We start from the raw sequence: 27,394 nt of genomic DNA, 5'->3' as shown, positions 1-27,394 counted from the left end.
ATGCTGTCTTAGCTAGGGCTTACTATTGCTGTGAGGAGACACCAGTATCACAGCAACTCTTATAAAGAAAACATTTAATCGAGGGAGCTCACATACAGTTCATAGGTTCAGTCCATCATGATGGGAGATTAGTGACTTGCATGGTGCTGGAGAAATAGCTGAGTGTCTTACATCTGACCATCACACTGAGGGATGCCTGAGAAAAAAGAGACCTCAAAGCCCACCACCACAGTGACACACACACTTCTTCCCAAAAGGCCACACCTCCTAATAGTGCCACTTCCTTTGGGGGCCATTTTCTTTCAAACCCCCACAATTGCTCTACATACTTCTACTGTTATCAAGAGACTCTTTTAAAAATGAGATGATTGTAGTAGATAAGTTTTCAAACCACTGTTTTGTGCCTGAACTTTACCTTTCTATCATTCTGTTACAATCATCATGATGACCTATGGTTTAACATTTGTTTTCTTGAATAGGACCTGCTAACATCCTGGAGATAGGTAAGATCTTTTCTTTTTCTGTTAAATAAGGAGACTTACTAGACCAGAGATTTGATTGTAAGCAGTTTTTAATCCACTAGGAGAAGAACTCCATATGTCTTTATTTCATAATCCAGGAAATCACTCTTCGCCAAATTAGTGTGTAATTACCTTAGATGGCCTATCAGGCCCTTCTTATCAGGAGGACATAGACCAAGATAACAAAAGGGAAGAGGTGTGGTTAATTACATAGAGTATAGGTTAAACAGGAAACTAACCAAACTGGAAGTAACTTCTTAGTCTTCCAAGTCTTAGCTAAAACAAACCTGGCCATTGTTCATAATATGCTTAGCGACATTTTTCTAAAAGAAATTATTCATAAGATAGGTTGAACCAAAATTAAACGTAAAGGTTTCTTTCATTTATAAACTACAGAAAAATGCAAACATACCTATTTAAGTAACAAGTCAAACTGATAGTACATTTGGTTTTCATCCTCCATAGTTTATTTTAGGAATAAGATTTGAGGAATAAAACTAATACTCATAGTTCTTAGTCAGTGGTTTCTGCATAAACTCCAGTCAGTTTCTTAGCGTCCTGTGATGCCTGTGTATTACATATTCACATACTCATACCTTTACCAAATTTTGCTCAAGTATTTTGATATCTTTTGTTACCATAATTCCATGTGTTCAACGATATTATAATCATTATCTACTTCTTTTCTCTTACCATTTCTTTCTATAAGCTATTTTCTGTCAATTCCAAAACAGAAAATAACAAAATAGAAAACTACAGAAGTCCAACAGAATTCATGGGTTGCCGAGAGCTGGCTCTGCCATTTAGTTACTTTGTGACTCTGATCATTAATTTTATCATGACTTAAATGAGAATAATAATCTCATCCTGTTTACTTCACAGGGTTGGGAAGCTCACATAAACTAATGAATGTGAAAACACCATAAAGCTTGCATTTGCCTTAAAACTGGAGAATTGTAATGTTTTTCATTCTTCTTAGCAGCTGAGCTCACACTTTCAGTCCAGTCTGACCTCCTTTGAGGTGAAGCATTATGAATGTGAGCTGAACAAATGAATGAAGTGAAATGATGAAGGGCAAAGTACCTGGGACTTGGTAACAAATGATAGATATTCCTTAAGCAATAGTACTAATGTGTAAGCGGAAAACCATGGGCAGAGATTCAGACAGGCTTGGTTCAGTCCTATTCCCCACTCATCAGTTTTATAACTTCAACCAAATTAATCTTTCTGGCATAATTCCTCATCTTTAAAATGAACATGAAACTGAGAAGCTGAGCTAATCTGACACAAACAGGCAAAGGGGGCATAGTCATAGCTGCTGCTGATGTTGGCCTTGTTGCTAATATGAATAATGATAGCAACTGTAGCTCATGTGACAGCCTTGGGCATGTTATAAACAATATGTTTGTGGACAGGAAGTTTAGTTACTCATTTTACATGAAATATATCAGTTATCAAGGGAGTTCATAATTTGAAAGTACAATTTTCCTCATGAGAGTAATTGGTGGCATGCACACACACACACACACACACACACACACACACACACACATATATTCTCTGATATACATTAAGGCTGCATGCTCTATTTTTCCCAATGAGAATTGAGAGTAGAAGACTCCTGGAGCCTTCATTCTGAACTAAATTAATCTGCCCTGGTGGTCTGGGGCTCTAAGTCAGTGATACAGTGTTTGCCTAGCATGTTCAAGGCCCTGGGTCTGATAATAGTAATAATCTTTTGTTCTTATGTAGCATTTCAAAATTTGGTATTTCAAATTGCCTATTGAATTCTTGAGTACCTTAGATTTTTAGGAATTTAATAGCTTTTTTAGGCAAATTGTATCATATTAGTAGACATGTATATATTGAGCCAAATATGTTTCTTTGTATTCTGCTAGTCACATCCTAACTTTTAGGGCCAACAGAAGAGGCTTAGCTCTTAGATGGCACTTTCAGGGACGACCTTCTCACTGCTGCTTTGCCACTTTTATAGTGCAGCCACTGTCATCTCCCACCTAGGTTTTAGATTTGGCTCCCTAGCCTCCAGCCTTATCCCTCTCCAGGCCATTTTTAACACTGTGGTCAGAATGACTGCACCCTAAATTTATTAGTATTCTATTTCTCATAAACATGGTGAGTTGTAAACATGGTCCTTGTCTTGATGCTGTAGCTGAATACTTGACAACAGCAGCTTAAAGAAGAGAGAAGGGTTTCTTCAGTCTAAGACAATGCTCATGAGCAGGTCATGTAGAGAGTGGGGCAGCAGTGGTGTCAGGAGCTGAGACAACTAGCCATGCCCACAACCAGGAAGCAGAGGGAGATGAGCCTGTACTTGGCTAACTTTCTCCATCTTACTAGTCTAGAACCCATTGAATGGTGCCATTCACATTTAGTGTGGGTCTTTCCACCTCAATTATCCTAATCCAGATAAACCTTTGCAGACATGCCGAAAGGCCCAGAGATTTGTTTCTAAGGTGCTTCTAGGTCCTTTTGGGTTGACTATACTAACAATGTGGTATAAAGGTTGCTTTGATACCCAGATACTTTTTCTGTCTACAACCTCTTTTAAAACTTTTCTCTGAAACAGTTTGCTTTCGCTTTGACTCCTGCTTATCTTATCCTTTTATACTTAGGAACCCGAATGTTATTGCCTCTGGGAAGCCTTCCACAAACCTTCTGCGTGCTCCTACAGCACCCTCCACCTCTCCAAGTGCAGCCCTCACCACACCATTCTGCCATGGATCATTTAGTTTCTGTCCCTCCCTAGACTGAAGCTCACGAGAACAAGGGCAATATTTTGATAATGATTGTCTCTCCAGTACCCAGCACAATACTGTAAATAATTCTTGGAAGAATGGGTGAGGAAATGGCTCTGAGGTTTTGCTTTCTTACTCATGATTAATGCTAATGGATTGTTCCTTCAGTTGGTTCACAGGTGACATGGTTTTGGATCTCCTTACCACAAAGTCACCATTTCTATTCTTGTGTGCTGTATCTCTCTCAGAGTCAGGCCAAACTTAATGCCCACATATGATGTTAATAGTCCAGATAGAAGTAGGGCTTGTGTGCTTCTTCTTGCTTTCATTCACCCAAAACCTTTGATTGAGCCTATATTAAGCTTCAAGGCACTATAATTAAACAGCAAAGGTTGAAAAGGAATAAACAGTCTCTAGCTATGCAGAGTTTAAATAAATTATCACAGTGATATGATGGGCCGAGTGTGAAAGGGTCTGAAAGGGGAGAGGAAAAACCAGAAAGCTTTGCAGAGAAAATAGTGTTTTTGTTGAGTGTCTGTCAATGTTTATGGGAGGTTTGGGCAAAGGTACAGGCCAAACAAAATATCTAAAAGTTTGTTGGAGGAAATCCCATTTAGTGTGAGTGTCATGATTCTGGACCTGTAAAGCCTCCCCAGCCCAGGCCTTTTTCACTGCAGGTTGCCTGCCTTAACTGTCCAGAAAGCCCTAAGAAGCCTCTGTTCCTCGCTGCCTGAAAAGAACAGTAATGTTGCTCTAGATACTTTATTTCTAAAGTACCTAGGTGACTTCTCTCTCATTTTTTTCTCAGTGAAGAAACTATATAAAAATATTAGTATCATAGCTGAAACTGTTTGTTTGTTTGTTTGTGTTTGTTTTTTTTATTTTGTTTGAGGTTTTTGTTGTTGTTTTGGATGTTTGGTTTTTATTTTACCCAACCTTCTGCTCTAGTCTTCAGGGATTTGATGACTGTACATACTAAAACACTCATAATTTTTTGTGCATGAATTTTTTAAAACCTCAGACCAGATGGTTTGAATGTATATTAATGAATTTTTATTGCATTGATTCTGGGAGCTGAGCTTCCTCTTGAAACTTCCCTTTTTAGACAGGGTATTTGATGAGCTCTTTGTGTTTAGCTAAGAGAATTCTTTGTGGTATAGAAAGGACACTAATAATATAATTCAGTTCCTCTTATTTGTTTTCAGAAATTATCTTTTGACTTGATGTTTTATTTTTAAGTGATCCATTAAAATATAAAGCTAGTGATTTTAAAGGGTTCTAGATGATGTTTTGAGAGGGCTATTTAACATTAAATATTTTAAAATAACTGGGTATTTTAAGCGCTATATATGCTACCATTTACTAATCATTTGAAAAATGCCAAGAACACATAATGTGGAGGATATGAGTTATGAAAAGAACTCACTCAAACAAATTACTTGAATTGTTTATGAGACTACATGAAACAGTGTTCCTGATGCTGAGATAGACAGACTAATGTGAAGAAAAAATGTAATCCAGAATAGATCTAAGAATTTATTTTAAAAAATCAATGCAAGATCAAGGTGATTGCAAATCCATAGAAAGAAGATGCTTTATTCAGTAGGTGGTATTGGAGCACATTTATTGAAAAGAAAGTGTAAAGAGAAAGCTAGATGTTTGCTTCTTTCATTTTATAAATTAAATTGCAGCTAGATCATATGTTTACATATAAAAAATGAAATAGAGACATTCTTGAAGAAAATATGGTTAATATTTTTATAATATCTAAGTGAGGAAAGTGTGTATGAAAATCAAGAAACCATAAACAGGGTGATAGAGAAACATGAGAGCTAACCCTACCAAATGAGACAAGTATCTTAATCCTATACATGAAGGGCTTATATGAATTTTCAAAGACCTTAGGATCTATAAGAATTACAAGTTTATGTTAACTGAAAAATAGCAAAAATAAGAACTAGTTAATAAGCCTCTGAAAGTCTTCACCTTAATAGTGATCAAAGAACTGTCCATGACATATATTAGCAAGGTTTTTTGTTTTGTTTGTTTGTTTATTATTAGACTTACCAAATTTCCAAGCACTTGATAAACTAAGGTAGCACAATTGCTAGTTTGATGTCAGCCAAGTTCCAGGCCAGACTGGGCTTTATAAATGAGACCCTATATCAAAAAAATACCAAAATTTAGAAATTGTTAAAATATAACTTTTAACGAAAGCATGAAATACATACTTATATACTTTATTTTTCATTTCATTCACCTATTCTTTGAAAATTTCACACATGTATGCAGTGTGTTTTGGTCACACCTCCTCTTAATTCATGTACTTTTGATAGTAATAAAGATTGTCATATGTAGTGATGAGGCGAGCAGGCCTGCTTTTTGTCCCACCCGGCTTCTGCATAGCTAGCTTTACACCCAAAATAACAACACACAAACTGTATTCACTTAAACACTGCTTGGCCCATTATATCTAGCCTCTTCTTGGCTAACTCTCATATCTTGCTTTAACCCATATCCAATAATGTGTGTAGCACCACCAAGTGGTGGCTTACCAAGAAGATTCTAACCTATGTCCATCTTGGGCCAGAGCTTCATAGCAACTGCCTGACTCTGCTTCTTTCTCCCAGCATTCTGTTCTGTCTACTCCACCTATCTAAATTCTGCCCTATCAAAAGGCCAAGGCAGTTTCTTTATTAACAAATGAAAGTAACACATAGACAGAAGACCCACCTACATCAGTCATACTCTTTCTAGAGGATATTTCAGCAATACAGATTATGTCGGAACCTAAAATATCCAGTTTGCTGACCTAAACTTACTTTAATTACAATATTTTTGTGCAAGTTTAATATTTCTGCTTGTCTAGTGACTGAAAAGTGTCATGGTGTAGGAACTCTGTCTGTCTTGGTCCACCATTAATACAATTCTTTACACTTTGAAGGATATTATGCATTTATCAGATGAAGAATTTAGATAAGCTTGTATTCATTATATAAATAATTATCTCCATCTTTCAGATGAGTAAACCGAGGCTTGGAAGGTTAAATTTGCCTAAGATACTTGCTATAAAAATAGACTTAAGCAACATGTTTTGATTTTTAGTATATCTTTAAAAAATACCAGTAGTCTACAGACACAGATTTAACTTGAAGCTACTGAGTGAAAACTTTAAAGCTGATTCCATGAACTTTGAAGAACTGAGAACACTTAGGAATATGGTTTTGGAATCAGCAATTTAGACCTTGTGTTGTGAAACTACTGTTGGAGGGCCACGCTGAGCCTGCTATCTGTTTTTGTCAGTTTCCTAGAACACAAGCTTTCTCTTCTCTTTTCACTTTTCACTGTCTGTACCCTCTAGTCCACTGCCAGAAAGACTGAGTTTAACAGCTATGATATGGACTATGTGTCTTATAAAGCGTAATAGTTTTATTATCAAACTAACTCTTGATCCATACCTTGCTTTCTACTGTTTAATTTGTGATTATTTTAATGCTTGCAGATTCAGAAGTCATATGATATCTGACTTTACGATAAACATGAAAGAATGTGTTTAAGTAATCTGATTGGTTTAATAAAAAACTATCTTATTTTTAAATTTACCTGATGAAGGAAAAAGGTATGGTTCAAATCAGTCATTATGATGTTTTGGACTGCTTTTCACATATTCTTTTTTAATCAGTAATAGAAGGTTTCCTACATCGTATATGCCTGAGGTTTCTGGCCTTTTTACCTTGTAACACACTTATAGCACAGGAGTTGATTAACATGGTTGATATGCCTAATAGACAACTGTAATTGATGCTGCCATAATTCTTAAAATCAAAGTCTCTTGGGTACTTTTGATCAGAACTCAAGTTAATAAAAGAAATTACTCAGAATTGGCTAAGCTTTTAGACCTTGTTTTCTAGAATATTAGCTGTGAGTAATATGTACATTGTAAAATTATTTAAAGTTAAATAAAATTTAAAATTTATTTCCTTACACTAGTCACATTTAAAAGTTTCAAAAGTTATATGTAAAAGTTATATGCTAGCGCTATCCTATTGGATAACATGGATACACCATCCATTTCTGTCAGCACAGAAAAGTTAAACTGGATTTGCTGCTCTAGGGTCTCAGGCCAGTGAAAGCCAAGACTTAAAATTTTACTTAATCTTTCATTTGTAAAAATGTAATAATTTCAATGTTTTCTTTTTCTAATAGCAAATAATGATAACATTTATTCAGTCCTCGACTTAAGACTTTATCAACTAATAGCAAGCAAATTCGTTATTGAATTTTGATAACCTCTTTAAATCTTCACTCCAGGACATAACTCTCTCGTTTACTGTATGGACTTTCTGGTCATGTTATTTAATCATGGACTGGCTTTTGAACTACTTCAGAACTGATTGAGATTTCTGGCCGTACCTATTTGCTTAGTTAAGAATGGTGGGAAAGGAACCGATTTTAAAGCAGAAGCTATAAAGTCAGAATAGTGTAAAGTCTTGGCATCATATTTGTTGTGACTTAGATATCATTATTCAGTAATTCATTTTATTCCCAGCAGCTAGTGCTTTTTGCATGGCCCAAATGGGCCCTGTGCTGGTCCACTACAGAGGAAACTTCAAGAAATGCTGGTTTGCTACAGTGTTTTAGCTTGTGAGAGTCTCTGGGACCTTCCCTGCTCCATCATGGGGTCACCTCTAGGTGGGTATTAGGTGAAAACTGTAAATTGCTTTAATTTTGAAATAAAGAACTTGGTAATCTTTTGTGGGCTAATGATACTCGTATAAAACAGCATATGCCTTTCCATGTTGTCCTAGCCCCAGAACAGTGTCAGTGCCACCTTAAAGACTGCCCTTCTAGTTCATTGTTCTTTAGACTTTGACATACTTGAGGCAACATCAAGAGACTAAAAGATTTTGTAGACAACCCGGTTTGTTCTTCCTTATCATCAGAATTGCTTTTCAAACCCTACTTTGAGCTAGACTATCACATACCCATCATTCTGTACCTCAGTACAACATTTTGTACCTGGAGTGGCGATTTAAAAGGTGAGGACTGAAGAATATTTATCTCACTCATGTTGCTTTCCCTCCCCTGAAATCCGCTTGCCTATTTCTCTAGACAGTCTTTGCTTTATACTTCCTAAGTTGAGGTGTGGGATCAAACCATATTGGGTACTAAATCATGTTCCCTGACCGCAGTGCAGGGCCTCTCGAGTAGTCAGATTGTTCAAGAAGAACAATTTCTCCACTACCTTCAGCCTTCTCCGCTTTCCATGGCTTCTTGGTATTTCTTTTAAATACTAATATACTCTATTCTAGAATTTTTAGTCAGTCTAGGGACTAACTTGTAAAACAGCATTGGTCATCTTAAGACTATGATTTTAAAACATTAGTTTAAAAAGGTTCATCCAGGGCACTCAGATTCTTCCCTCTAAGATTACCTTTGATCAAGAATAAATGGGAAAAAAAGTTAAAACCATTCCACTAATTGCTTGCTTGATATTTAGTGTAGAGTACATCCTAAAAGCATTTTTTTTAAAGGAAGTTGACTGTGATAGAGATTTCTATTTCCTTTACAGGTCATTTTACCTGGGACAAATACCTAAAAGAAACATGTTCAGTCCCAGCACCTGTCCATTGCTTCAAGCAGGTAATTAATTTTCAACATGGTTAGTAGGTGGGAGACAGTGTTTTCTGGTGCTTGAGTAATCAGAACATGAGGTAGGAGCCTTTGACTTCTTACCTGAGGACCCTAAGATGAAGTTGTATGAGAGGAGCTCAAGTAAAAGTTGGTCATTGAGTTTTAGCACTAGGCCTCCCCCAAACTTCATTTCACAGAACACCTTCTTTTCTCCAAGGTTATTGTTACTTGGGGGGGGGTATTTTTTTTTCTGGAGCTTTTAATTCAGAGAGATAGGAAAGAGAATTGTGGTTTTTAGATGGTTTTTGAATGTGGAGCCTTTTCCTGTGTTCAACACCTCTGTCACAATCTTACCTTTCTTTAATAACACTGACCCCAGTCTTACTAGGGGACATTTTTTGAGTCATTCATAGCTTCTTGCATAGAATTAAGTGTTCTAGACAATGTGTGGTGATGATTCCATGTCAATGTGTAGTAAGGTTGGTAACCTAAGCAGTTCACTGTTGCTAAATAGAGCAGGATGCTACAGGTTCTTTATATCACTCTTCCTTCGGTCCTCAGTTATTTCCTAATCAACATTTCATTTTAAGTTATATCTACTTTCTAAGTAAAAGTACATATTCTCTTTACTTGAAATATATTGTCTTAGTTCATATGTTTACCTAAAATATTCTTAAGTCAAATATACTAAGCAATAGCGCTCAGATCACCAAGATCAGGAACTAAACAGTGATCTGAGAAATAAGAAACAAATGAGTTAAGCCTGTGTGATTTGCAGCTTACCTCTTGGATCCAGATCATGTTTCAAGGAAGGCTAACTTTAGGTTGAGCCATCAAATTCCCTAATTCAAGGACATGGAACTGAGAGTTCAGAACCATTAAAGTAGCTAAAACTTACAGGTCACTATGTCAGAGAAGATGGACATTTAACATAACAAAACCCAAAAGGTCTATAGAGGATCATCTTTATTTGGGAAAGTATTGCTGTTGAGTGACAGGAAACTACTTATGGCCAATAAAAATCCTTCTGAAAATATTAGAAGAGAGTTTGATACTAACACAAGACTGAGCATAGTTCCTGGAAAATCTCTTCATAAATTGAGTATTGGAAGAATATATTAGAAAGCCTTTTGGATAATGGGAAATAGTCCAGACATGCATTAAAAAAACTCATAAAGGTAATAATTGAAGGGATCAATCAAACTGTCCCCAGGAAACTTCATCTAGAAACAAATCACAAGAAAATCTATAGAAATGCAAAAAATATCTTGTACCCAATGATAAAATAGGCAATACCTAACATCTAGTCAAAGACTGTAGGCATGCAAAGAGTGTCAGACGAAGACACCTGATATCATCCTCTGACTTCCACATGCATGCATATAAGGCAAGCACACACCCATTCAATACTAACAAGCAATGCCGGGCGATGGTGGCGCATGCCTTTAATCCCAGCACTCGGGAGGCAGAGGCAGGCGGATCTCTGTGAGTTCGAGACCAGCCTGGTCTACAGAGCTAGTTCCAGGACAGGCTCCAAAGCCACAGAGAAACCCTGTCTCGAAAAATCAAAAAAAAAAAAAAAAAAAAAAAAATACTAACGAGCAGTTGAAGACAGCTCACACTGACCTCTGGTCATACACATGCACAAACATGAAAACAAACAAAAACACACAAAAAAGGAAAATTTCAGAATTATAAACTTTGTTCCTTAAAAAATACTTGTGAGGGCTGCTGTCTAATTTTTGCAAGGTATTTGGTTTGATGGAATTACCTTGTTTGTTCTCTCAACCGGGCAACTCCAGGCTTCTCTGCCAGATGTTTTCCCCCTGGTTTGATGACATTTTGCTATATATTGGCATCTTCTATGCTACTTGTCTCTTATTCACTTCTTTTGCTTGATGGTCTTGAATAAACTCACTCATCCAAAACTTAAAAAGAAAAAAGAAACAGTTAAGAGCACTAGCTGTTCTTTCAGAGGACCTGAATTCAGTTCCAGCATTCCAATCAGGTAACATAACCATCTGTAACTTCAGCTCCAAGGGATCTAAAACTTCTGGACCTGCAGGCACCTGCACTCATGTATACATACCTACATGCAGAAATACACATAATTAAAAATAATATCTTGAAAGGAAACCTATTGTCTGAATTAGAACTGCTTTAGGATTCAGAAACTCTGTATATCCTAATTCTGGGAACTGGTAGACATTCTACTGTACAGGCTCAGTGCATTTTGCCTTGTCAGAAATGGCTAGATAGACTGATTCTGAGACAAATCACCTACATAGCTGAGCATCAGATGTTATAACAGGGAGGAAAGTGGAGGCTACCACTTGCAAAAACATGAGATTAATACTACCTTCTGAAACTGGAAATGTGGCATATGACGTGTTTCACATGGGTATTAGGATTGAAATAGTTGTACATGTTGTTCCTGACACTCCTTTCCCACCACTACCCATAGTAACTTGTTGCTATAACTTAGAAAAACAATTAATGGGTTTCTACTACTCCCCTGCCACAGAGATGTGCTGGAAATATTTGAGCATCCCCATGGTCCTAGCTGTACTCCTGCCTCAAGGTACAATGCCTATCAAAGTCCAAGGAAACTATAGCCAGTATCAGCCACATTCTGCCCTCCCTTCTGTTAGCACCTCTCTGGGAGGAATTTGCCAGATTTCAGTCATGATCCATCCCCACTGTATCCTTCTTAGGCACTGTATCTGAAAAACTGGGGGAGGTCCCCATCATACATCTTCAGGTCTGAAGTAACACTCTAGGACAGGCATTCTCACCGCAGAAGAACAACACAACGTTCCCTACATCTCACTGATCGTTGCATTGATCGCTCTGTATTACCACACCCTCCTTTTAAGTCAGGGTATGAGTGCCACAGACAGAGATTCCTGTTACACCCTCTCTGTCTAGTGCTGGACCCGACCCATGCCATTGTCAAATCAGAGGACAAGTACCTCAGGGTCCTCATTACTGGAACAGCAAATGCCAGAGGGTTCAAGTAATAAAATGAATATCATCATTGCCTAAGGAAACAAATCACCTTGTAGGTGTCACAAGTTTCATTATAGGAGTAGGCACAGAGTATACCCACACATACTGCTTTCTATATCACATTTGCTTGAACTGCTTGAGTATCTCCAGTCTTGTTTGTATCACCCAGAGAGATAGTAGTTCTCTCTGATTCTGATATAATACAGATATAACTGGTATTAACACACTATATCCAAACTCACTGATCATAAACAAATGTGCTTCAGAGAGATTACACTATGGTGTTCAACTGGAAATCGCATTGGCATTGAATATCAATAAGTCAATGAACAAAGTACATCTTTGGAAAATGTTAAGTCCATTCCATAAAAGTGATAAGGGTATCCACTGCACCAGATATATAAGCTTTAATATAGGAATACAAGAACTGTGAAAAACAAGGTAATACAACGTCTCCTAAAGTCCATTCATAACTCTCTAGTAAGATATTCCAAAGAGATCAAAGTAGATGAAATACCTGTTAGAAAATTCAAAAGAATTATTTCTTAAAATCTCAAGAAAATCAGACAAGCAGTTAAGTGAAATTAGTAAGGCAATGCTGAGTGAGGAATTTAGCAGAGAGATGGGGATTTCAAAAAAGAATAAGTCAGAATCTTGAAAATGAAAAGTTCTATAAATCAGTTTAAAAAAATTAAGACCTGTGGATAAGAGCACATGTATGAGGACCCGAGTACTCAAAAGTTGTGCGTGACCACCAACATGTAACCCCTGCATTGTGGATCTCTGGGCTCGCTGGCTGCCAACCTAGCCTCAACTTCAGTAAGAGACTCTGTCTCAAAAAAATAAGTTGGAAAATGACACAGCAGGACACCTACTGGCCTCTTCTGGCTTCTGTATGGATGTGTACTTATGCGTGTGCACCTGCACCACAGGCATACCTGTACATGCCCCCAAAATGTAGATCTACAAGAAATAGTAATATTGAAAGATTGAATCAGTGATAGAGTCTTACTAAAAGATCCTGGGTCCAGATTGTTACATTGCTGTTATCTCTCTCTCTTTTTTTTTTAATATTTATTTATTTATTATGTATGCAATGTTCTGTCTGTATCCCTGCAGGCCAGAAGAGGGCACCAGACCTCATTACAGATGGTTGTGAGCCACCATGTGGTTGCTGGGAATTGAACTCAGGACCTTTGGAAGAGCAGGCAATGCTCTTAACCGCTGAGCCATCTCTCCAGCCCCTGCTGTTATCTCTTCTTTGCTTCTTTTTCTCTTCCTTCCTTCCTTCCTTCCTTTCTTCCTTCCTTCCTTCCTTTCTTTCTTTTTTTTTTTTGTGTGTGTGTATGTATGTGCATGTGTATGGGGAGGAGGTGGAGATGGTCTTATACATTCTTGATCTTTTGATCTGCTTGCATTCACATACCAGTTTATGCAGAATTGGGGATTGAACCCCAGGACTTTGTACTCAGCAGGCAGACACCCTACCAGCTGAACCACATCTCAAGCTCCTGAGTTTATCCAAACTTCTAAAGAACCAGTACTAATGCTTCTCAAATCATAGAAGAAGACAAGAATCATTGTATGTAGGAGTGCATAGGTATATGTGGATGTGACTACACAGAGGAACAAGGGTGAGATGGGAAGAAGAGCAAAAGCATACTTTGAAAAAGTTATAGTGTTTTCTAGCACCTATGTGCTGATTGTTAAAACGTAGAAAACAACTGAAAAGGAGGAGACCCTTCCCAACTTATTCTGTTCAGTCTGAAATATCTGTTACTAAAGTCTGACAACATAACAACAAGAGAAAACTACAGAGCAATAATCCTACCGGGCAAAAAAGGGAATATCCTCAAGAACATGCTTGCAAATTAAAATCAAGAGTTTATCAGAAAGATCATACATTATGTTCAGGTTGGTTTCATTCCAGGGATACAAGAATGTTTCAGAATATACAAATCAACTACATATTACATAATGTATACATAATACCTTGCGTAAATTGAATGAATTATAGAAATCATGATTGCCTCAATAGATACAGAACCAGTAGTGATAACATTTATTCATAGGAAAATTCCTGAATGTACTAGGTATAGAAAAATTGTGCCTTAACATAATAAATGTCGGGGCTGGAGAGATGGCTCAGCGGTTAAGAGCACTGACTGCTCTTCCAGAGGACCCGGGTTCAATTCCCAGCACCCACATGGCAGCTCACAACTGTCTGAAAAAAAATGCAGTTCCACGAGATCTGACACCTTCACACCAATGCACATAAAATAAAAGTTAAATAAATCATTTTAAAAAATATAATAAATGTCTGTATATGACAGACATTTAGGCAGCATTCTACTGAATGAGGAAAACTGAAAACATATTGTCCCAGTAAGAATTGAAATATCCTGCTGTTGTAGTTAGTATAGCTCTTAGTGTGTCTTGAAATTTTGTATTGTCACAGTTTTTATTTAGTATAATATTAGAAATTTTAACTAGAGCAAATTTTAACTAGAACAGTTTGGCAAGAGAAAGAAAGAAAAGCCAAATATCACTCTTTAAAAATGATGTAATTCTGCCAGTGGTGAAGGGACAGAGGCACTACACTGTTCCTCTTAGCAGCATGAGGAGGTCTCCTAGTCCTTTAAGGACCTTGACTCAAAACAAACTGATTCCTGCCTTTGATGTAGTAAATAAGAATTAAGTATTATTAAACAGGTATGTATTTTTATTACTAAATGTAGTTTAATCTAGTCTTAATGTATGAGACAAACTGAAGTGTGGCTATGAACCTCCTAAGGAAAAATTATAATTAATTTTATTAATATCAGTCATGTGTAATATTCAAAGAGAAAACAATGCAAATATCCATCAATGATAAGTAAGCAAAATGGAGTGCATCCATACAAGGCTAACTAATAGTGTCTGAGGTCTCTGCAGAGAGGGAAATGGAAGATAACTCCTAACAATGATAGGATTTCTTTAAGGATGATGATGAAATGTTACAAAATGGATAGGTATGGTATTTAGTCAACTATGAATATGCTAAAAAGTTTTGGTGTATCAGTTACACACAAACATACCCACATCAGCCAGCCATTCTACTGTTAGAAATTTATGCAAGAGAAAAGAAAATGACCCTCCATCTATGGGTCTGTGGCTTCCATATCTGTAGATTTAGTCAACAGCAGACCAGAAATGTTTAGGAAAAGCCAGGTGTGGTGGTGCACATCTCTAGTCTCAACACTTGGGGTACTAAGTGGCAAGACCGCGGTATTAGAAGCCCAACTGAACAACATGGTGAGATCCAGGTACAGCTGGACTATGGTTGAAACACCTACCTCAAAAAAAGAAAAAATTGGTAGGTAGGTAAAAGGGTTCCTGTTCTAACATATATAGAGGGTATTTTCCAATGTACTATTGTATATTTCATACAAATATTTGTGCATGTATATAGCCACATGTTTATAAAAGCCAAAAGCTAGATTTGAACCAAATGGCCTACTATTCAGCAACAAAAAGAAATGCATATCAGATCCAGGGATATTAAGTTGAAATCAGAAGTGTTTTAGATTTCAGATTTTAGAATATTTTCCTATATAGTAAAGTATCTTGTAGATATGGCCCATCTAAGCATGCAATTTATTATTGTTTCTTACATGCCTTATGCCCATGGTCTGAAGGTAATTATACATATTTTTAATGATATTTTTACTTCAACACATCATATAATGCCAAATACAGAATTTTCTTGTACCAGCATGTCAGTAACAAAGCTTCTCATTTTGAATTTCATAATTTCAAATGAGATATACTCCAATTGTACCGATAAGGTCAACAATATTGAGAATATCATAATGTTTACACTGACTAAAAAATCTAGACAATAAAAAACAGTACTCCTCCATGATTCTATCTAAAACTAGAAGGAGAGGGGCTGGAGAAGGAAATTACGGAACAGCATGTGAGGACTTGAGGCATGGTCATTGTTTTGATCATAATGGTGCTTTCAAAGGTAGAGTATATCTGATGGCATATGTCAAGACTTACCAAAATGTACAGTTTGCTGTATGTCAGTGATAGTTGATGTATGAATTAACATTAAAATAAGAAGAACGTCAACCCCTAGTAGTCTGTGAGTTAGCTGTAGAAGAGCAAATGAGCAGCGGACATCATCATTCACTCCTACCCTGTCTTGTACTGATGTGAGTCAGCATTTCTACTTCAGAGGAAAGGAATTTTCCTTCCTTTTACTTTCTAATGCTTCATTTGCATAACATCTTTCCTAAAGGTTAGGGAATACGCCAGACAGGTTATCCTTGGCCATCTATAACCAATTTGAATCCAGTCCATACATTTTCAAATCTCACCTCTTTCATATTTCTACTGAAATGCAGTTTATACTTAGTCTGTCTAATTTGCTTGGGTTGTTCTTCTCAGTCCTACAAACCTCCAAGCAATGAGTTCAAGATCAGCATGAAACTGGAAGCCCAGGACCCCAGGAACACCACATCCACCTGTATTGCCACAGTAGTTGGACTGACAGGTGCCCGACTGCGCCTGCGCCTTGATGGCAGTGACAACAAGAATGACTTCTGGAGACTGGTTGACTCCTCTGAGATACAGCCAGTTGGAAACTGCGAGAAGAATGGTGGCATGCTACAGCCCCCATTAGGTGAGTAACTATATACCCTGTTCTCCCTGGCTTTCAAAAATTATACATCCTGTTGTGGGGAAGCCCAGGAACACATGACTGCCCTTTCTTTTTCAGAGTAGTTTCCCTAAAAGACCTACCTAATATAAAGTAAGTTATCTTTTCATTAGTATAGGGTGTCTAGTCCTCACACACTCTATTTTAACTGAACAAGAAACTGTACTCTTAACTGTTTCACTTATGTTTTCTTTTATGTATCCTCCCCCAGTTCTTCTTTCCCAGTGCTTACTTGGTCCTTGGAATTTTCTTATTAAGAATTCGTTATTAAAGAAATCTATTCTTTTAGTTAAACTAATAATCACACTCCTTTTTTAGATCATCATCCTCCTTTTTTTTCCTGCTTCAATACCTGAGGAAATCAGGCCATCTCATCAGTTACTGACAGTTACTATTGATTGCAGTGAGTGTTAAGTTATGGTTTCAGGGCCATGTTCCCTTCAAGATGCTGAACTATGTTAATTGAGCTTCAGGGATATGTATCATTTGAAAGAGTTTAACATTTTCTTTCATATAAAAATTATGTGGAAAATTTTCAAATATATAGAAAAGTAAACAACACAGTTATGGCAATCTGTCCTCTATTGTTATAATTATCATCGTGTACTCAATGTTATTTTATATGTACTTGATTGTGTCTGTCTTAAAATACAAATATAGTACCACTTTATTATGAAATAGAATTGTCCCAGGATGGCCTCAAACTCATGATCCTCCTGCCTCCGCCTCCTTCAGCAAATTCTACAAATGTGCCTCAACTTAATGTGCATGAGAAATCAACTCCTTTGGGAGGAGTAGATGGGGAGTGGGCTGGGAGAGGCAGCAAGGAAGTGCAGGAGGAGGGGTGGGAGAGAAAGAACTGTGATTGGAATGTAAAATGAAATTTTTTAATTAATTAAAAAAGAAAAGAAACTATATTTTTTAATTATACATACCAACCCAAGTTCCCATTTCCTCCCCTCCTCCCATCCTTCTACATACCTCCCAACCCCACCCTCATCCACTCCTTAGAGAGGGTAAGAGACATTGCTTTGGGGAAGGTCCAAGACCCCCATACAATATATAGGCTGAGCAAGTTATCCCTCCAAAGAGAATAAGACTCCCCAAAAGCCAGTACAATCAGTAGGGATAAATCCTGGTGCCACTGCCAGTGACCCCTCAGTCTGCCCCAGCCATGCAACTGTCAACCACATTCAGAGGAACTAGTTTGGTCCTATGCTTGTTCCTTCCCAGTCCGGCTAGAGTTGGTGAGCTCCCATTAGGTCAGGTAGACTGTTTCAGTGGGTGTACCCATCATGGTCTTGACCTCCTTGCTCACACTCTCATTGCTCCCACTCTTCAACTGGACTTTGGGAGCTCCTCAGTCCAGTGCTCCGATGTGGGTCTCTGCCCCTGTTTCCATCAATTGCTAGATAAAGGTTCTATGGTGATATTTAAGATAGCCATCAGTCTGACCACAGGGCAAGGCCAGTTCGGGCACCCTCTCCTCTACTGCTTAGGGTCTTAGCTGGGGTGGATTCACCTGTTACCTGCAGTGAATGATGTTCTATTTTATGCCACTAGAGGGTGCAAAATATGATTGGAATAATGCTCTGTTGATTCACATTTAAATCCACGGCTTGGTAGTTCACTGGACAGCTGGACTGTAGCTTATTCAGTGATTCTCACAACCCCAGGAACACCCAGAAACTCTTCAGAACAGCTTCTTTTTGAAGATTTTAAAACAATCCTAGCAAGTGAGCACAGAGCACATGTAAGACTGCGCCAGGACTGATTTAAGATTGTGTGGCCAAGGATAATTTACTTTACCTTGATTTTAACCTTGAGTTTCAGTTGAGCTTCACCTGAAACATAATTAATAATCTCTTGTGGCTTTTGTGACAAACAAATGGAGTAACATGATGAACCATCCATTAATTTTTTTAATATTTATTATGTATACAATATTCTGTCTGTGTGTGTGTCTGCAGGCCAGAAGAGGGCACCAGACCTCGGTACAGATGATTGTGATCCCCCATGTGGTTGCTGGGAATTGAACTCAGGACCTTTGGAAGAGCAGGCAGTGCTCTTACCCTCTGAGCCATCTCTCCAGCCCCCATCCATTAATTTTTGACACCCACTTAACAAATGGAGTTCTTTTCCCTTCAGTAAAATGCCTATCAATCTTACTCTAGTTGAAGAAAACATATATGTTAAAAATTATTGTCATTTGTTTTATTAGGATGTTTTAGTTATATATATATATATATATATATATATATCGTGCATGCATGTTATGTATTTTGATTATATTCACCTCTTATTACCCTCTATTCTGCCCTTCCCATTACTACTTTTCTCTTTCCCAACTAATCCTCCTCCTATTTTAATGTCTCTAATTTATTTATTTGTGACACAAATAGTCTCATTGGGTTGAATAAAAGCATGGGTGTGGTGTTTTTTATGAAAAAAATAAGGTAGAAAAACAATTCCAGCCTTCATATGCACACGAAGCCAACATTTTTACATGCACCCACACACACACACATAAACATATAAATACATATTAAAATAAGTCCTAGGATCCCAGCCTGACCACAAGCAGCTTCATTGTCCATGAAGAATTTCTTGTCTTCTCTTTACTTTAGCTTTGTTTTCTACAATATGAAATCTTTGGGTAGTTCACCTTCAAGCTCCTTTCCAATGTGAAACTCATATCTATGACTTCCAAGAACATTAATACAAAATACTTATTCTCTTGAATTTGGATGGAGAAAGAGATCAACATCACCTTGGAGGCCGTGGAATTAAAGTTCTTAGTATTGCCACTCTAACTTGTGTATCTTGCACTTCTAATCCTAAAGATGCTTGCTAGGAGGTAATAAACAAAGAACTGTAAGATACAGGACTAAACCATCACATACTGAAATCTGTCCTCACCACACTTATGTGACATTGGACAACCTACTAGTCGATCTCCATTTCATCTTCTGTAAAGTACAGGTAATTGTGTCTGCCTTATGTTACCATTTCGAATGTTAAATAAGAAATGGCATGTAACATGTAATACATTCAGTGCACATTAGCTATTGTGCTGATACCCTTGTACCATATATGGCTGGGAGGATTTTTTAGCTCCTCAAATTCCAAATAAAATGGAAGACCCTTTCTTTAAAAATGTTTAAATTACCTGGTCAGACAGGTAACTGAGGGTATGAAACCTGAATTTCCTAATTGCGCAGGCATCTAATCTAATTGAGTGTGCGTCCATGCTATCCCTATCTTTTATACACACATACACACACCAGTCCTCAGTTTCTGGAGGACTTGGATTTAAAAACCAACCAAATAAGCAAACAAACAGTTATGATCAAAGCAAATGAAGTAGTCAAAAACCTAGTTCAAGCCAGATTAGAAAAGGAAAAGAAGGAGGCAAGAGTTCCTTAATCTTATAACCAAGAAGGCCAAGAAATGATCTAGTATTGTGTTTTAATAGTCTGTTTTATTTTTTTTAAATATAATTTTTTATTGAAAAAAAATTTTTTTCCGCCTCCTCCCCGCCTCCCATTTCCCTCCCCGTCTCCCTTTTCCCCCCTCCTCCCTAAAAAAAAAAAATAATAGGCTGTTTTAAATGCTATAGTTCTCTCCATCCCAGCCCTACTTTGGTCTTATTTGGAAATGTTTTCCATGTATCAGTGCTGAATTTATATATATTCTTACAGCTATGACCCTTTTTAGCATACTTTTAATGCCACAAGATAATTGACTCACATTTACTCATATAATTTTGATCTAAAAGAGTCTGATGCTCCAACATGGAATTATTTTCCATCCTGTGGCCAAGTAGATAGGGCAACCTGATGGAGATCCCACCAAATCATGTGGAGTTAAGAATGTTGTTTTTGTTTTGTTTTTCAAAAGAGCAAAGTGGCTAAGCAACAAAAGAGTAAGAGATGGCAGTTTCAGATTAAGTAATAAAATGCCCACCCTGCTATTGCTGTTGTTGATAGGAATGAGCTCTCCCAAGAACCTACTTGTTTTAGGAAGGTTGACTTAGTAGAGTTAGGTTGGGACAGAAAATGTAAATCATATGGAGGTATTGCATCTTCCTAACTTTCATTTTCTCTTTCTCATGAATTTACCTAGTTTTTAATGCTAATCCCAAAAGGTGATTTTTAATTTTTACTTTCATATTGATTTCAACATTGTGCATAAGCATATAGGATCAGGTCTCAGATTGCTTACTCAGATTGTGTCATTTGCACATTTGAAACCTTAGTTTATTGTTGTCTCCTTCCTCATCTGTAAAATGAAGATACTGTCTATGTTTTGAGGCTGCTTAAATATTCAGCAGTCAGTGGAAAGTGATTGGCACAGAGCTTCACACTTAACAACTTTCTGTTGTTAGTTCCATATGTTCAGCGTTGACACAGACTGTCCTCTGACTATCATGATAAGGCTGAGGTTGGGAGACAGTTTTAAAATCATTTCAGTATAGGGGCTTGAAGCCAAATTGAAAGGAGGACTTGAGAATCAAATCAGAAGACCAAATTTAATAATGATCTTAATTTTTACCACTCACTAATTCAATGGTACATTCCCACTGACTTTGTGGCTTTCAATGGACAATTAAATGTTTAGGCTTCTTTTTGGCGAAATGAATAATTTAGGGTAGAATGATTTTTCTGTTTCATCATTCATTGATCTTAGTTATTTACGAAGACAAGAAGTCCAAAAGTATATGTGCATATGTGATTGTCTTCAGAGAGCCATAGGAAAATAGTGAGTTGTTTTATAGTGATTGATTGGCTTACTTGTGTTTTTAGACTTACAAACTGACTTACTTAATCAACCGTTTTTTCTTAAGAGACTGTTAAATCCAATTTTATAGTGTACTGTTTATATCACTTCCAAGTATCTGTTTTTCCTATATTATATCTGTCTTGGATTTATGCAAGAAAGCATTTGAGGAATTATGGTTATATTTGTCTTTGGTTTGGAGACCCTGTTGTACCACTTACTTGTTGCATTACCTAGGATAAATTTACATTCCCTCCAAAGGGTCTCTTTTCCTCATCTGTCTAATGAGCCATTTCCTTTGTCCAATGTTTAAACCCCTTTCAAGGGCCTATGAGTGTCACAGCATAGGTGTGGCAGGAGTAGCTAGATTCTGGAGGGAGAACGTGATATCACCCTGCCCTTTGGGAACATTTTTTGTTAACCTGATCTCCATTATATTCACCGCAGGATTTCGATTGAATGCCTCCTCTTGGCCCATGTTTCTTTTGAAGACACTAAATGGAGCAGAGATGGCTCCCATCAAGATTTTCCATAAGGTATACATACTATCCCTCAGCTATCACGATCTGCAAGCTTCTTAAAAATCAAACAACTAGCCAGGCAGCGGTGAGAACTCAGGAGGCAGAGGCAGGTGGATCTCTGAGTTTGAGGACAGCCTGGTCTACAGATCAAGTTCTAGGACAGCCAGGGCTACACAGAGAAACCCTGTCTTGAAAATACAAAACAAAAACAAAAACAAAAAATCAAATACTTGCCTTCGCTTTCTATCAATTACTGAACCTCCACTGTCTCTTTTATTTCTATGGCATGAGAATGCTTCTCAGACACTAGTTCAGCAGAAGATTTAAAAATCTATAAAGCAAATGTTATCTTCAGAGAATTGTATTAGACCATAAGAACGAGACAGGATTTCTGGTTTGGGGGTTCTAGCTATCAATAACATGATAATCTATCTGATAAGATCTTTTCTGACTTTATCTATAGATACCTTTATCTATAGTAATAGGGTTACTGAAAAATTAAGATGTGTTTATTAGAACTATGAAATATAGTGTAAACCTAAAGGTATAATCCTTACAGAGTTCTGTAGACTGTGTTCTAAATAGGGGAAAATGTGAATTATCTATAATATGTTTGTAGCCTTATACATATTATCATATTTATTACCCACATCTAGCTTATATGTATGAAGAATTACTCAACTCACTTAATCATTAAGGAAGCATACTTTAAAGTTTTTAATTGCATTTATTTATTCGTGTGTATGGGTGTTTTGCTCATATTAATGCATTTGTACCACATGCATGCCTGGTGCCCATGAGGGCCAGAAGAGGGTGTCAGATTCCCAGGAAATGGAATACAGGTGGTTGTAAACCATTATGTGGGTGCTGGGAGTGAAAATTGGGTCTTCTGCAAGAGTACACAGTGAGTGCTCTTACCTGCTGAGCTAGCTGCTTCTGAGTAAGGAATTTACTTAAAATCACATAGCTAGTAAGGGACAGAACAGGGATGGATAACCTGTGCCTCAAGAAGAAAGTCAGTCTGCTGGTAGTTAAGTTCTCCAGTAGGATGAGAGTTACTGTGGACATGACTGAGTTAAGTTTGCCTGTGCTGGTAATTAAATCTAAATCATAAGAGCATTCTGGTTTTCAAATATAATATATTGGGCCACTTGAGAATGAGAAATACCTCAAACTGTGAGGTGGGTGTATGAGGAAGAATCATCAATACTCTCCTTCGTGCTTTGTGGAGCTTACTAGGAAATAAGAAAAACAACAGTGTTAAACATATGTGCTAAATGCATAGCTGTTGTGGGGGCTCTGCCAATCTTACTTTATAGACTCTTGGTAAAACTCAAGATGAGGTTTGGATCCATGCAAGGTTAAGAAGATCTTAGGGCCTGCCCCAATCACTTACATTTTAGCCCTTAGTGAAAAAGATAGTGACATTTCTCAGGAAGAGACTCTGTGAAGAAATTGGGGTGCAGCCATCTCCCTTATGTTTGGATTGTCTAGACTTCACATGATAGAGACACCCCAAGTAGTTGCAGACAATACAAATATCAGCTATAAGGTAAAACCTAAGTATTTGAAAATGCCTGAAGAACTAGAAGAAATATGAAATAATTTTTATTTTTAACTTATATTTATATATTTATTTTATTTTGTAGGGAGGGGTACCTATCATAACATACATATATGGAAGTCAAAGGACCCACAACTTACAGGAGTGGGTTCTCTCCTTCCACTCTTTGAGTCCTGGGGATGGAACTCATGTTGCAGATGGGACTTGAATTATCAGATTTGTCAACAAATGCCTTTAACCACTGAGCCATCTTAATAGCTCAAAACACCATTTTTAAACGCCACATTTTTAAAAGGACCAAATTGAACATCTGAAAATGAAACTTGAGACATTTTAAACCTTTGGTATTAAAGACTAATAGCACATGTGTAACTTAAAAGACATACACCAAAATATACTATCTATAAGGAGTTTCCCCCTCAGACTATAAAATGAGAAATAAAGAAATGGAAGTACTTACCAAGGAGATAAAACAAGGAGAATATAAGGAAGCTTCGTACTTGGAGATCATGAAACCCAGGAAGACTAGTTAGAAAGAGTAAAAAGGAGTTGCATTTGAAAAGGTCATGAGTTTCCCAGCATGTATAATCAAAGCAAATGTGCGTTATAAGAATAAGGCAGTCTTAAAACTGTAGGAAACTAAGGTCAAAACATAAGGTCTGAGCAAGCAATCAGCAGGATGCCTTCATAGGGGTTACTTTAGCCGTAGCACATTCCTCCACTGCAGCAGTTCGAACGAAAGGCGATACATTATGTTACAAAGTACTAAGTCATCTATCTACCTTGGAGTTGATACCTAACCACACTCCCATATCAGAATGGAGGTAAAAATCAGACTATCAAACAGACCAGTGTAGGCAGAGCCTACCATAGTTACTGAGTGTGTTTAAGAAAGAAAGCAATTGAACCACAGAGTAGGAATGAGATATAAGAAGAATTGGGGAGGAAATGGGTTTGTTAACATGTAGATTCTATGTACTCTAATAATAATAACAAAAGTTGTTAATCAGGAGTAAAAGCGATGTAAGAAGTAATTACTTATCACAGTATTACCTAGGAGTAGTTTAAAACTATCTAAAGTCCTTCCATTGTCTAGGACTATAAATAAAGATGGTTTAGATTATGTCATCTATACAGTTACATTCTTAAGGGAATCTACAAAACAATTATAATAGAATAACTTCTGAGTCAGTAAAGGAGAAAAAGGGAAGAACTTTTAATAAAGAAAGATGTTTAAGAATTTGTGTATCAGCCATATAGTTAAAATCATAAGGGATCCACAAAACACTTACAAATAGAATGTTTAACTTCTCAGCAAGTGGAGGAAAGTATAGGAAACTTAATTTAAAAGTAAACCATAAATCAAGCTAAATAGAAACATAAACAGTAACATGTCTGTAATAAATATAGCTGGGTGGTGGTAGTGCACACCTTTAATTCCAGCATTTGGAGGACAGAGGCAGGTGGATCTCCGAATTCATGGCCAGCTTACTCTACAAAGTAAGTTCCAGGACAGCCAGGGCTAAACAGAGAAACCCTGTCTTGAAAAACCAAAAAGAATGAATGAATTAATGAATAAAGGCAGTGATATTTTGTTTGTGTTTTAACACATAAAGCTTGCCTGAAGATCAGAGTTCAGAGCTAAGCCACTAGAGGCCAGGCAGTGGTGGCACACACCTTTAATCCAGTACGTGGGAAGTGGAGACAGGAAGAGATATGGCTGGGCACAGAGAGAAATTGGAAGGAGACAAGCTCGGATGCAGTCTGAGGTTTGGTGGAGACTGTTGCAATCGGAGGATGCAGTCTCGAGATGCAGTCTGAAGCAGTCCATCAGAGGACACAATCTGAGGACAGGATCGCCCTTTTGGTTTGAGGATTTAGTAGGGGTAAAAGGTCTCTAGTGACTGGCTGCACTGCTTCTCTGATCCCTCAGCTTTCACCCCCTAATATCTGACTCCAGGCTTTTATTAAGAATAGTTAGAATTCATGCTACAAAGAAGGAAGGAAGGAAAGAAGGGAGGGAGGGAGGGAGGGAGGAAGGAAGGAAGGAAGGAAGGAAGGAAGGAAGGAAGGAAGGAAGGAAGGAAGGAAGGAAGGAAGATGGACTCAGTGGTACCTACTTGTATGCAGTTCAAGTTTTCAGGAGGCTAAAATGGGAAAATCCCTTTAACCCAGACATTTGGGTCAAACTTGGAAAACATAGACCTCCTCTCAAAAAATAAATAAGTAAATAAATAAGTATTCTGATACCCTGGTTATCATGAGAAACTTTTTAATTACAACATACCATTTGGAACAGACACTACTTAAATGTAATAACATAAAAATATTTATAGTAGTTACCAGACAGGGTGGCACATGCCTTAAATTCCAACTCTTGGGAGGTAGAGGAGGCAGCAAGTGTATCTTTATGCATTCAAGGACAGTGTAGTCTATAAAGCAAGCTCCAGACAAGCCATGGATCCATTTTAAAACTCTATATCAAATATATGTATATGTGTGTGGTGTGTGTATATGTGCATATATATAAAGAGGGGGGAGCATAAAAGATAAAATTGATATATACTTAAGTCAGATGTTGATACTAAAAAATACTGAAGAAGTCACTAGGTGATGATTAAAACATACAGTTCACCAAGAAAACAAAACAATCATAGTACATGTGCTCCATAAAAATAGCATCAGAGTACATGAAGGAAAAAATGACAATCAATGGAGGTGTGGGAATTCCTTCACTAGGAAGTTGTAGGCACTGTCTAGCCTTTCCTTATAAGGCCCAATGACAAAGCAAAGTTCATCCTAGGAAACTCAGTGAGTTCATTGGGCAAACTTCCAAAGCACAGTGAAGGGTTGCTTTCGGGAATGTAAGTGACCTCACAGCAGCTACCCTGGATCCAGCAGGGATGATGACTTCCCAGTAGCTACATAAGTAGGTGGAGCTCCTCTCTCCAGAGAGCCTTCCAAGCCTATGTACTCTAGTACCTCACTAGACCCTAAGACTGTGTGCAGTTATGGCAGAACTGCACACAAATGACTGGGAACTACAGAAGAGAGTAGCCACAACTCAGGAGAAGGCCCAGTGACCTTTTCTCTGAGGGAACACCGGCGGGCTGCTAGTGCTGATCTGTTGTAAGCAGACACAGCTGCTCTGAAGATGGCAGCTGTTGCTCGGAGGGCCTCATTCTGCAACACACAACAAAACTAGAAAACCTGCAATCAGTAGGAAATATTCCCATGTGTCTCTCTCAGTGATTGATAAATAAAGCAGACAGAATTTCATTTATTAATCAGTATATTGATCAACTTTTAAAGCATCATTTATTCCTACCTTATAGAAATTTTGAATGAAAAAAAATGAAATTTATGCCCTAGCAATGCTGAAGCATGCATGGGCGGCCCGTATATGGTGGATCTGTTTAACTTGTCCATATTGGGTTTCATAGTCTAAGTTGATGAGGACGACTGACCAGGTCTCTTCCTCAAGAGGGCACCAGATCTCATTGCAGATGGTTGTGAGCCACCATGTAGTTGCTGGGAATTAAACTCATGACCTTTGAAAGAGCAGCCAGTGCTCTTAACCGCTGAGCCATCTCTGCAGCCTCCATAGTTTGATAATAAATTTTTAAAATACCATTCATGGTTAAAATGGAATATTAATATGCCTAAAAAATGTTAGTAAGCACGAAGAAATGGCAAGATGATTCAGTGGATAATGGTGCTTGCTGCCAAGCCTGATAACCTGAGTCTTACCCCTGGAACCTACATGGTAGAAAAAAATCAACTCCCTTAAGTTGTATTTTAACTACATATGTGCCGTAGCACATGTATCACACACCCACATACAAAATGAATAAATGTAACAAAAAATTTTAAGTGTGACATATTTATAAATGAGATTTAAATTT

The 27,394-nt window shown here is 37.5% G+C and overlaps 1 protein-coding gene across 10 annotated transcripts in view; it reads left to right on the top strand.

The window, feature by feature from the left end:
• Scmh1 (Scm polycomb group protein homolog 1) overlaps positions 1–27,394 on the top strand; it is a 119,316-nt gene that overhangs the window by 47,859 nt on the left and 44,063 nt on the right. For 3 of the 10 annotated variants that reach the window (XM_050161196.1, XM_050161189.1, XM_050161190.1), the window contains exons 4-7: positions 480–503; positions 8,850–8,920; positions 16,355–16,589; positions 21,852–21,940. In XM_050161196.1, the coding sequence (XP_050017153.1) occupies positions 480–503; positions 8,850–8,920; positions 16,355–16,589; positions 21,852–21,940 (419 nt within the window). Of the gene's footprint in view, positions 1–479; positions 504–3,154; positions 3,380–7,826; positions 7,970–8,849; positions 8,921–16,354; positions 16,590–21,851; positions 21,941–27,394 lie in introns of all 10 variants that reach the window. The other 7 variants (XM_050161199.1, XM_050161197.1, XM_050161195.1 and 4 more) reach the window with 6 other exon arrangements.

Source organism: Alexandromys fortis, unplaced genomic scaffold (genome assembly GCF_014885135.2).
Source record: "Alexandromys fortis isolate MF-2015 unplaced genomic scaffold, M_Fortis_MF-2015_v1.1 scaffold_122, whole genome shotgun sequence".
Taxonomy (NCBI): Eukaryota; Metazoa; Chordata; class Mammalia; order Rodentia; family Cricetidae; genus Alexandromys; species Alexandromys fortis.
Note: the sequence above shows the minus strand (reverse complement) of the source record. Positions and strands in the feature narration are given on the sequence as shown.